Source organism: Mytilus trossulus, chromosome 5 (genome assembly GCF_036588685.1).
Source record: "Mytilus trossulus isolate FHL-02 chromosome 5, PNRI_Mtr1.1.1.hap1, whole genome shotgun sequence".
In the NCBI taxonomy this organism is placed as follows: Eukaryota; Metazoa; Mollusca; class Bivalvia; order Mytilida; family Mytilidae; genus Mytilus; species Mytilus trossulus.
This window is the reverse complement of record NC_086377.1, coordinates 80466719-80479027: the sequence shown is the minus strand read 5'-3', so window position 1 is coordinate 80479027 and position 12309 is coordinate 80466719. Positions and strand designations below refer to the sequence as shown.

Below are 12309 nucleotides of genomic sequence, written 5' to 3'. Positions count from 1 at the left end.
TTAATTTTCCTTTAAACAACAAATGTCGAATATTAATCCGGCAAACTGACCCTGTCGAATGTCTGTGTCGGCATTGGATCTTGGCGAATTTTGAAAAATGACTATTACACCGTCGCTAATAGTCTGTGGAGCACCACCAGTTCCAACATAACAGAAATATTCCACAGAATTAGTTTTCACCATTTCCATCGTTAAAGTGCATGTAAATAACTGGTTAGCAGGAATCCTAAGCTTGTTACTAAGAATCATATCGTAACATTTACCATACATCTCGCCGTTCTCTTTAGCCAACTGAAACTTTTTCAATGAACTGGCAACATGACTGTTGATATTCGAAAGTACTTTGAGTTCAGCTTTTAGTGCACAAGATGAGACTGATTGTTTTCTCCAATCGACGAACGGGCACCCTATTACCACACCAGTTAACCATACATCTCTACTTGTATAGAAGGATAACGCATGTAATCCTTTAGTTGATCTTTTCAAATGCATATCACTAAATCGGTTTGTGATGCTTCTAAATTGCTTTTTTCCGTAGGGACCTCTTGGCTGATTGGGAAACAAATCATTCTTTTCTCCAAAATGAGATTGATAAATTGATATTATCTCATCAGAATTCAGAACACCTGATTTGGAAACATTCTCAGAAAAATACATCATATCAACTTCCGGAAATCTAACTAAATACAGCAATTTAGTGGCCATTTCTCGCATGTTTTCTCCGTTGGTTTCACGGTTATTTATCTGACATTGCATTTCCATCCATCTCATAAAAAACATGCAAAGTTCAGTTTCGGAACAAGTAAGATAATCCGACATCAGGATGATTTCAATACATTCCGTTGGAAGCTTCGCTGCGTAATCTGATTGTAAACAGTTTCTGGTATTTTCCTTTAGGTATGATACGCAAAGTTTCTTGAGTTCGTCCATATGATATTGGTAAGCCGTATCAAGGTATTTTGCAGCAACGTCAGATGAAAGGCTTTTCTTGAGGAATGTTTCACAGGCCTTTTTCAAATTCGTTAGCATGTACTTCTCGGCAGCGTAAAGGACATTCTCAACATTCTCGTGTGATATATTGCTGCTGCTGTCAGTATAAATATATCTGTAAAACATACATGTACGGTTTATACATTTTAACAAACTGTTTTTGTGTTCACATGGAAACATCGAAACAATTTTTCAAAGCTACTCGCGGTGGAAATTCCTAGTACATGTATTAAATATATACAATATATGTATATTGTCATAAAATATATGTTTTAAAATTTTAAAAATATGTGTGCGAGCTTTAGAAACATACAGGACGACAAGCGAGGATGAGAAAGATATATGCGTGTCAATTCAAATAGGTGTCTCTGATTGTTCTAGTTTTAACGCAGACTGCGAAGAGGATAAAAAATTATACTGTTAGAAGTTCCCCTTTACCGTTTGCTCAATACGGCGGGATAACACGAGGCTGTATATTTCAAGAACAAATAAAGTATAAAAATATTCGTGTACATGTTATATGTATAAAAGTTTGCTGATTGTAGAATAAAACGAACAATTGGTATTTGTACACCACATAATTTGTTTGTATTCTTAAAGTTTAATTGTGGCTTAAAGAAAAGATGTAAGTTAGTCGTTGACTGGGATTTTTGTCAATCGTGTTTACTATTAAAATGCTAATTAACTTATTGATGGTTGGAAGCAAATTGAATACTAAATTAAAGTTTTTTTTTCCCTACAAAAATATGATTCTGTTTGACTCATTCATCTACATAAACACATCATAGATACCAGGATTAAATTTTGTATTATCGCCAGACGCGCGTTTCGTCTACAAAAGACTCATCAGTGACGCTCGAATCCAAAAAAGTTAAAAAAGGCCAAATAAAGTACGAAGTTGAGGAGCATTGAAAACCAAAATTCCTAAAAGTTTTGCCAAATACAGCTGAGGTATTATATTCCTGAGCTCGAAAAGCCTTATTATTTAAAAATTCAAAAGTTTTGTAAACAGTTAATTTATAAATATAACTATCAATGTGCCCACTCGGAAATGAGATCTCATTTTTTACAATATACTTAAGCATGAGTTTTATTTAATTCTTTTTAATTCTGTTTGAATACAAATATGTTGGCCTTAAGCTATTGGTTGAGTTGACACATTCCCCGTTTCAGTTCTCAATTTTATGTTATTCCGCAGCTATGGAAATTTTAGATATAGCCAACGTCAGAAAAAAAAACATCACCAACCGAGCAGTCAGCACTTCTGTGCTGATATGAATTATCATTATTTTGGAATAAATTATAAATTAATTACAAAACTTCCTCAGTTCTAATTTCTAATGACTCTTTAATAAAAGAAACAACTGTTTTATATCATTTGGTGTTGGTGGATTTAGTATAATCACGAGTCTATCAGTTATGTTAAGTGTATTAAAATTGACATATTTTTGTATAAAATGTTTTAAAAAGATTTCTCTTTTATTTTTATTCATTTTACAGTTAAAGAATCACATATTCTACATTTTCTTGTGTTTCTTGGTATTTTTGTTTATCGTATTTGGGGGTGTTAGATAGTATTACATTTGGTCATTTATATTAGATTTAAGAAATTTATATAGGTATATTTTATTATTTTCATTCAAGTCATTTATTTTATCATCAATAAAAGTTTGATAACAGTTAGTATAACCTTTTTTTAATTGAGGTTCTAACTTTGTAGTTTGTTTTAAAGTTTTAGTTTCTTCAATAAGTTTGATGTCAATATTTATGTCTTGTGACACATTATTTGCAAAAGTATACCAAGACTATGTTCCTTTAGTATCTAAATTTATAGTTAATTTAAAGACTGGAAGTTGATTTAGACTTAAATTGGTTTAAATTGTCATTATTTAATCTAGATAGGTACATGATAGTTTTGTATACACCAAGAATTTTACAGTAGCTGTATGTTGAAATTTTCGGTCCTATTCAACTTTGCTGTTGAATCTTTTGTAAGAAGTGCGCTGGGTTTTTATACATGTTATATATCAGTAATGAAAATTACGAAATTACAATTTAATTTCATACATAAATAGTTTTCAAAGGTACCAGGATTATAATTTAGTACACCAGACGCGCGTTTCGTCTACATAAGACTCATCAGTGACGCTCAAATCAAAAATATTTATAAACCCAAACAAGTACAAAGTTGAAGAGCATTGAGGATCCAAAATTCCAAAAAGTTGTGCCAAATACGGCTAAGGTAATTTATGCCTGGGATAAGAAAATCCTTAGTTTTTCAAAAAATTTAAAGTTTTGTATACAGGAAATTTATACAAATATAATTACGGCTAATAAAAACATTTACTTACTCTAAAATCAGGTCAAACGTATTTGTATCAATGTCTGGTATATCTATATCTCCTGTCTCTGACATTGGCCCTTCAAACATTGTATGAAACACTTGGCTGCGAGTTGACAAAATATACTTGTGCGCCTTCACTATAGTTTTGTCTTCCCCTATCCTGAAAGTGACATCACACTTAATTTCACTTTTAAATGTGTACATCAGACATTCCGACAAACTTTTAGCCTCCCTCCAATCTGGGCTTTCATCCTTTGTGCTTGACATTGGAGAACTTTACACACTATCACTGTTGTAGATTGAATTATTTTCGTTGTTCTGAATTTGTGGATTGAAGACTAATTTTTTTCCGTGGTTTCTTGAATTCGCGGGTTTGGCAAATTCTGCCTATATAAAATTGATCTTACATTAAACACTTTACTTTCTGGTTAACCAATGTATACACCAACCATTATATACAAATGCATTGAAAGATCAACAAATAGGTTTAATTCTAGCATGGAAGTCGTGTTAAAAAAACAGATGTTACATTGCATATCGATAACTGTGTGTAATACGTCGAATAAAAGCCTTGTCCGAAGTCAATATATTTCTCAAGGTACATTGTCCTCGTATCGACTCCATGCTAAAATTTCAATTTTCATATTTTTATTGTTCATACATCTGAATAGAATACAACTTATTTTAATAACTTGCTGTTGTTGTGTCATACAAAATTTCTAATTAAAAGAGAACTGTGCAATATATCACTGTTCTGTCTACCTTTTGAGTCTACCTTTGGAAATACATGTGAAACTATGACACTTTCTGAACGAATTAAATTAGGTAATATATACTAAATATTCCTATATAATTCTTTGCAAGTAATCGCAACAATTACACATTTTCTCTCCGTCTAAGGGTGACTGGGGAAAAGAAATATGGTCACTTTGTCTTCTTTCGACTGGCAGTAAAACGCTTGCCGTAGTGGGGCGTCCGTTTGACTGTGCGGGATGTATCAAATTCGCAGTCACGTCCGGTCAGATTGGGGACGTTAAATCCGATGCCTCGTGTAAAGAGAGTACCACGCTCTTTGCACGTTAAGAACCATTGCAACAACTCTTTGAGGGGTCCGTAGGTGGCCAGTTGCAAGGTAACATTTCTGTCCCTATCTAATATACCCTCAGTGGCAGCTCAAATTTTCCCGACTATCATCCCAAATGGCCTTTATTATGACAAAACCTACCTATTGTATTTATTGTTAACTTATTCTCGCCTGAATACGCATGACATACTTGCCACTTGACGTTAGGCAACCAACAATCAATCAATCATAATTTCTTTAAGACAGCCCAAAAGACTTTAATATAAAGAAGAACATGTGGTATGATTGCCAATGAGACAACTATTCACAAAAGACCAAAATGACAGTTGGCCCTGAATACATTTTCAATACAATATAAATTTGAGAATGGAAACGGGGAATATGTGAATGCAGTTTTCTGACAAGTTTAAAGCGAAATACTTTATGAATATAGACTTAGAAAAATGACATTATGATATGCCATCACTCGAAGTGTTTTCGGCGTAGGAAATAATTGTCTATAAAGACGACTTTCAAGGCAATCATACAACATATGCCCATTTTTAAATAGCATACTTAAACATGTTGCATGAGATAAATTGTGTGTTAGTTATTATCTTGATGGAATGATTGGCGGTTGTTTGTTTTTCATTAAGGACTGCACTTGACATTCCCTGTATAAGATCGTTGTAAAAAGTAAAATCACAAAAATACTGAATTCCCGGGGAAATTCAAACGAAAGTCCCTAATCACATTGCAAAATCAAATGACAAAACTCATCAAACGAATGGACAACAACTGTCATATTCCTGACTTGGTACAGGCATTTTCAAATTTAAAAAATGGTGAATTGAATCTTGGTTTATAGCGCTAAGCCTTTCACTTTAAAAAATTCAATCGGAAAGTCCCTAATCACATGGCAAAATCAAATGACAAAACACATCAAAAACGAATTAAAAACAACTGTCATATTCCTGACTTTGTACAGGTATTTTCCAATGTAGATAATGGTGGATTGAACCTGTGTTTATAGCGCTAAACCTCTCACATGTACGAGTCTCATCAAATTCCGTTATATTTACAACGATGCGTGAACAAAACAGACATAATAAGTAAAATAGTCAAAATATTATCACTGTGTTACAATTTTAAAAGAAACAACTTTTGTAATAGTTTCAAGTTTTCAAGTTTTTATTAAATAGTATATATAGGAATCTCATAAACCATAAGTTGTGAAGACCTAGGGTATTTTGATTTGAGATCATTGGACCATAACTTGAAAATATAGGTCAAGGTAAAGGGTCATGGTCATATTTAAGATTTTGACATTATTTTCTTTGATATCACTTTTATTATCAAATGGTAATAGATAACGGGCAAAATGTTTGGTTTAACAAGGGACAATTTTGTTACACTATGACTGTTTTCCTTTTTACAATTGTTTAAACATAACCCTTATTGACGGTTTGCTAAAAGACGTTATTAGACAACACTCTTTAGCACACTCTTCCAGACCCAAAGGGTCTTTTGCAATGACATTGACGATAATTAAAGGGTTTATGTGTGTTTTCATACCCGTGTAGGTTGACATTGACCCTTGACCTTACTAGCTGTTATGAAATATTTGGATCATTAAGGCGCAATTTTGTTACATTTGTACCGAAGAAATATAACCTTTCAAATAGGGACAAAACCTTCTTTAACTGATTTTGAAGGACAAAATTATAGTTAACTCTTAAATAAAGACAACAGTAGTATACCGCTGTTCAAAACTCTTAACTCCATGGACAAAAAACAAAATCGGGGTAACAAACTAAAACTGAGGGAAACTCATTAAATATAAGAGGAGAACAACGACACAACACTACAATGTAACACACACACAGAAACGAACCAAGCACAAACCACAAATACAGGGGTTCAAAAATTTCCCGGTAAAATGTGAATAACTTGGGAATCCATGGTTTAAGGGAGTGTTACGTGATTTTAGCGTAAGTCATAAATTCATAAATATATATTTCCCCTATCAAAGGACACCACAAGTATGTTGGTGCGACAAGTGCATAACAGTATGACTATCTAAAATAATATGGAAGGAAAGATATATTAATTGTTCATATTGAATTGAATTTCAATTTTTTATTTTTGTCGCTTTTGCAGGTTATACCTACATAAATCATTTATATTTGTTTTAAAAGTTTAAACTAAATTTGTTGTACTTTCTGTTTGACTAGGCCTAAGCTGATGGTGTCACATCAGTATACTCGAAAAGAAAAAGGTCGTATATATACATTATTTCGGTCAAGTTATATGATATATGTGTCTTGTTGTCTCCTAATCATGAGTTGTCTAAATGTTTATATTGTTTTTGCGCGCTTCAATCTGATTAAGTCGGACTAAATCATGACAATTGACACATTTTTCTTTTTGATATCACAACATGGCTTTGTTTTTCAATTCATTTGGGTAAGGACCAAATCATGTGTCGCTAACTCTTATAGTTTATGAAGAGTAACAATTACGATGTTTTTTGGAATAGGGGAGATAACTCTTATATGGTGAATAGTACACCAACCCGATACTTGATACCGAAGATCATTTTGAAATGTCGCGTACTTTTTTTTGATTTTTGACTTTAAAACTTGGCGGAGGAAAACGAATAATAATAATAAACAGACAAAGTAAGACAGTAAGGTCTCGGGCGTCTGTGGCCAAGTGATGTAAGTGGTAGTTTCTACTGTAATCACTAGCCAGTCAACACTGAGGGTGTTAGTTCAAACACGGCACCCTGGCTGCTTTCTCCAATAACAACTGGCCGCCACGAAATAGCCAAAATGCGGTGCCTAAAAGTGGCGTTAAAACAACAAAAATCAAATCAAATCAGTAAGGTCTTTTCATCAAGAAAGGTAGGGCCTTTAGTATTGTTCCCCACAAAAATACTGACAAAAAATATATTTCCGGACAGGGACTCGATATCATGTGGAAATTGCAAGATATAAAGATATATTTTCGTTTGAGAAATAATAAATACAATCCATAGATTTCTTGGATATATTATCATGGCCTTTGACGTTACATTAGACTTCTATCAGGATCCTTATTAATAAATGCAACTCAAATGAACATACATGATATCAATTGTGATGCCCCAGATACGTATTTCAACAATAAATGTTAATTTAAATAGGTTTGTTAAAACGATTTACGAAAATCATCAAAATTTAACTTATTTGGCCTGAAGTTATCAACTGATATCACACATTATAATTTGAAAGATTATTACATGTGTACTAACGCTATACCAAGAGCGTCTACAGATAAAGGACGTCAAAAACTGATAGATATGAATACGGTTTGTTTTCTTGTAATTGAATCTCTAATGAATTTTAAAATAATTATTAATTCACTATAACAGATGCAATCTGATTTTATCCGTATAAAGTTTAAATTTAGCATACCCCTTGTGTAAAGATGGATAAAGTATCATTTTCTACATAGGAAAATGCCTGCACCCAGTCAGGAATATGACAGTGTGTATCTATTGGTTTTATGTTTTTGACCTTTTGACTTTGTCATTTGCTTAGGGACTTTCCGTTTTGAATTTTCTTCGGAGTTCGAAATTTTGTTACTTTCCCTTTTTCATACGAAAATGAAAGTAGAACTTTTTCTATTCTTTAAATATTATCATTTCCCCAAAGATAAACAAAAGGTATAAAAAAAAGTCCAATTACCTTAATATACTCGATTTGTTTTCTTCCACATTCCCCAGACCCCCCTTCCCCCACCGAAAGAAAAATATCCTCAAATGCATTAATGGGAACTACGGTCAACGATACATAACTTCAAAACGCATGTGTTGAAATAAAATTGTATTTGTTTTTAAATGTCGATATCGGATGAAAATGATTTTACAATATACTAATGACTTAGACATAGAAAGATGTGTCAATGAGACAGCTTTCCATCCAAATAACAATTTATAAAAGTAAACCCTTAAAGGTCAATGAACGGCCTTCACCACGGAACCTTAACTCACACTGAACAGCAAGCTATTAAAGGACCAAAAAATTAGTAATGTAAAACCATTCAAACGTGAAAACCAACGGTCTTATCTATATAAAACGAGAAACGAGGAACATGTATAAATTTCGACTTTTGAGATATTTAAAACATGTTAAATATACTTTTAGGTATATATATTCTGCGTCAAAATCTTAAGTTTCTTTGCATTTCATTCGTTTTGATAACTCAAGTGTTTTACTTCTCATTTTTTTAAATAGAATTTTAAGAAATAATTTTATCAATTAACAAACCCTGGAATGTCGTACGTTGTTCAGATATATATAGAGCATTTCTATCCCTTCGTCATATTGTACCAACTTTTTTTCAGTAATCAATCGCACCATTTGAACCGAATATGATATAAAAATCCTCTTCAACACAATCATCATATTCCTTGTTTTCAAAAACTTTTAAAAAAATTACAAAACAAAAGATAATTAAATTGTATTAATAATCTTTTAATTTCTTTTTGAGTCATCCCTATGTTAGATTTACTAGCATTTTTGTGTATAAACTAAAAAAAGGTATCAAGTTTGATTGCGACTTATAAACGACTTGTTAACGACTTTTTTGGCATTGTATGCCCATTTCTGCTTTACAAGGCATGGGATCGTATATAGGTCCGGGACCACAATTATTTCGAAGTGCATTTTATTTTAGAACATAAATGAAAATAAAACAAAATCCCACCTGCGCTTTCTCAAAGAAACTTTTACAGTGTGCTGTACTACTTTTGGAACAAATTATATCAACACTATAGAAATTTCATCGGCTCTAACTTAAAATATGGACAATTTTATGTTTAGGGCGTCTTGAAATCTTTTGACAGCTTTCGAAGTGCTAATTTTAAACCTTTTTCAGCTGGAACAAATCACTACTTTCCTTTAAAATTACGAACCCACATTTTTACAGTGTAATTTTTACCCCCTATTTGTAATTTGAGGCATTAAACATGGAGAAATAAATTTGGAAGCGGTATAAAAATTAATGGCAGGTAAACCACTGTCAACACTAGGGACGAAATCAAGAGACGACAATTGTTGTCTAGGACCATATTATTGTCTGGTTTTATGAAACTGAATTATTTTTTTCTTATTATATTTAAGATGGATGCCAATAATATAACCGAATGGCGCGATGATAAGGATTTGCCTGAATGTCTGATGTATATGCTACAGAACGAGATCATGTGTGACGTCACCTTCAGAGTTGGACATGACCGAACACTCATCAACGCACACAAGTTCATGTTGTCGACCCGGAGTGTCGTCTTCCACACCATGTTTGAGGGGTCTCTGCCCGAAAAAGGAGAAATAACAATATCTGATATTGATGACAATACCTTTCGGGATATTCTGAAGTGAGTACAGACAATGAATAAAAATTGATGACTTCACAAGAATTGTACATTGATTGATTGATTATTTGGTTGCGAACGCTATTTTCAGCACTTTTAGCTGCACATATAGTTGTTTCATTGGTAGAAAAGCCGGGGCACAGAGATAAAAACAGTGTGGAACTACGAGAACTGCAGTCAAATTTGTTTAACAATGTACAGAGATTACTGAAGATATTGGTTTGCTCTTTTATTTTTGCTGCATATGAAGAGAAGATTTTCACAACGATATGAATAAGGTTAATTTTCATACAGAACTTGTCAACACTAACTAATTTATCTAAGATGGTTGTATTTACAACCACTGGGTCGATGCCACTGCTGGTGGGGATTTATTTCCCCGAGGGTATCACAAGCCCAGTAGTCAGCACTTCATTGATATGGTTATATTTATAAATTTACTGTTTACAAATTTTTGATTTTTTTTTAAATACTAAGGCTTTTCTACTTCAGGCATAGATTACCTTAGCTGTATTTGGCAAAACTTTTAGGAATTGTGGTCCTCAATGCTCTTCAACTTCGTACTTTATTTGGCCTTTTAACCTTTTTTGGATTCGAGCGTCGGTGAGGAGTTTATTTTGTAGACGAAACGCGCGTCTGATGTTTATACTAAATTTAGTCATGGTATATATGATGTTTTTATTATGAAACAAAACGGAAAGAACCAGAAAATCGCAACTCTCTTTCCGTTGAAACATGGGGTAACGTCGGTGCAATAGCATTACAAACTAACAGTGAGGAATTCAACATCTTCAAAATGAAGCAATATAAATATCGTTTCAGCTACTTCAACTTCAAGGCATTTCAAAGGTTTAGATTGTCCCGTTCCTTATGGGCCTTAATACAAAAATTGCTCTTGAAAAGTATATTAAGTATAAAAAAGAAGATGTGGTATAATGCCAATGAGACAACTATCTACAAAAGACCTAAATGACACAGACATGCATTAACAACTATAGGTCACCGTATGGCATTCAACAATGAGCAAATCCCATACCGCATAGTGAGCTATAAAAGACCCTGATAAGACAATGTAAAACAATTCAAACGAGAAAACTAATGGCCTTATTTATGTAAAAAAATGAACGAAAAACAAGTATGTAACACATAAACAAACGACAACCACTGAACTTACAGGCTCCGGACTTGGGACAGTCACATACATAAATAATGTGGCTGGGTTAAACATGTTAGCGGGATCCCAACCAACCCTCCTCTAACCTGGGACAGTGGTATAACAGTACAACATAAGAACGAACTTTAAAAATCAGTTAAAAAAGGCTTAACTCATCAGATGGACAAAAATACAAGTGGACGTGGTAAGTGCTTGTTTCATTTAAGTTCTTGAACTGAATTTTAACGTTATTCATTTTCTCTTGCAGATATTCTTATAGCGATGACATCACAATTACAAACAACAATGTGAAGGAGATATTGTATGCAGCTGATAAGTATATGTTAGCTGCAGTGAAAAGGAAATGCGAGACAGTTCTTAAACAAACGGCACAATCAGAGCATGCGACCAAGGCTTTACAAACCGCATATCAATACCACCTGTCAGATCTCCAAACAGAAAGCCTAGACTATATAGAGAAGAATACAAAGGCATGCCTTCTTTCAGAACATGCAGTGAGCCTTTCCAAGGATTGTTTGGAGCTGATTTTGAAATCTGATTTTCTTGACTGCAGCGAAACAGACATCTGTCAGTTTATTTTAAAATGGGGTAAATATCAGTGTGAGCTTGCAAAATTAGAGCCTTCTGGTGAAAATATGCGGGAATCCCTTGGAAATATTTTGTATCTGATAAGATTCCCTAATATTGATATGAAATTCTTTTCAAAAGCCATTGCTTACTCTGGTTTACTCACAAGTAACGAAATGGTATCTATTTATCAATCCCATTTCGGTGAACCATCACTAGCCTTTCCGAGGAGTATTAGAGCTCCTGTATCTAAACGACAAACATATATAATCAACCGATATGGACAGATATCTGGTCCTATTGGGACATCGGGAATACAGTCCCTCACATTTCGTTCAAATAAAGAGATTTGGCTCAAGGGGGTAAATATTTTTCCTGCGGTTTATCAATATGTTCACGGCATTAAAGGTACCAGGAGTATGCATTGTTATGATCCTGGTACTCTGAACATTAAAGTACTAAATGATTCTAAAGAGGAATCATTTCAACAGCAAGAAAACATAAACCTTTCACAAAATGGCGGGGACGTTCAGCAGATTGACTTTTGTAAACCTGTTCGTGTCACTTCTATGAGAGATTATACTATTGTATTGGATCGGATGACACACCGGCATTTTTATGGAACAGACTGTCAGGAGTCTGTCACAGACCAGCAATCTGGGGTTACCATAGTGTTCAAGAATTCCCCAGATAATGAAAATGGAACAGATAACAATACTAGACAATTCGCGGGGCTTTTATTCAGTGTTTAA

At 33.5% G+C, this 12309-nt stretch overlaps 2 protein-coding genes across 2 annotated transcripts; one reads left to right on the top strand and one right to left on the bottom strand.

Annotated features, from left to right (window-relative positions):
- LOC134718357 (BTB/POZ domain-containing protein 2-like) lies at nucleotides 1-3601 on the bottom strand. Its single transcript, XM_063580853.1, has 2 exons — nucleotides 3342-3601; nucleotides 1-1105 (listed from the first exon to the last, which is right to left on the bottom strand). Exons 1-2 carry the CDS (start codon nucleotides 3599-3601, stop codon nucleotides 1-3), a joined length of 1365 nt encoding a protein of 454 aa, XP_063436923.1.
- Nucleotides 3602-9565: 5964 nt separating this feature from the next.
- LOC134718355 (BTB/POZ domain-containing protein 2-like) lies at nucleotides 9566-12309 on the top strand. The gene is made up of 2 exons (XM_063580852.1): nucleotides 9566-9819; nucleotides 11238-12309. The coding sequence occupies exons 1-2, from the start codon at nucleotides 9566-9568 to the stop codon at nucleotides 12307-12309; spliced, it is 1326 nt and encodes a 441-aa protein (XP_063436922.1).

Bases quoted from the DNA above. Each gene is read 5' to 3' on its own strand.
- LOC134718357 (XM_063580853.1), bottom strand. From the start codon at position 3,601: ATGTCAAGCACAAAGGATGAAAGCCCAGATTGGAGGGAGGCTAAAAGT. The intron at 1,106-3,341 runs GTAAGTAAATGT...TATGTTTTACAG, and splicing joins ACGTTTGACCTGATTTTAGA to ATATATTTATACTGACAGCA.
- LOC134718355 (XM_063580852.1), top strand. From the start codon at position 9,566: ATGGATGCCAATAATATAACCGAATGGCGCGATGATAAGGATTTGCCT. The intron at 9,820-11,237 runs GTGAGTACAGAC...TTTCTCTTGCAG, and splicing joins ACCTTTCGGGATATTCTGAA to ATATTCTTATAGCGATGACA.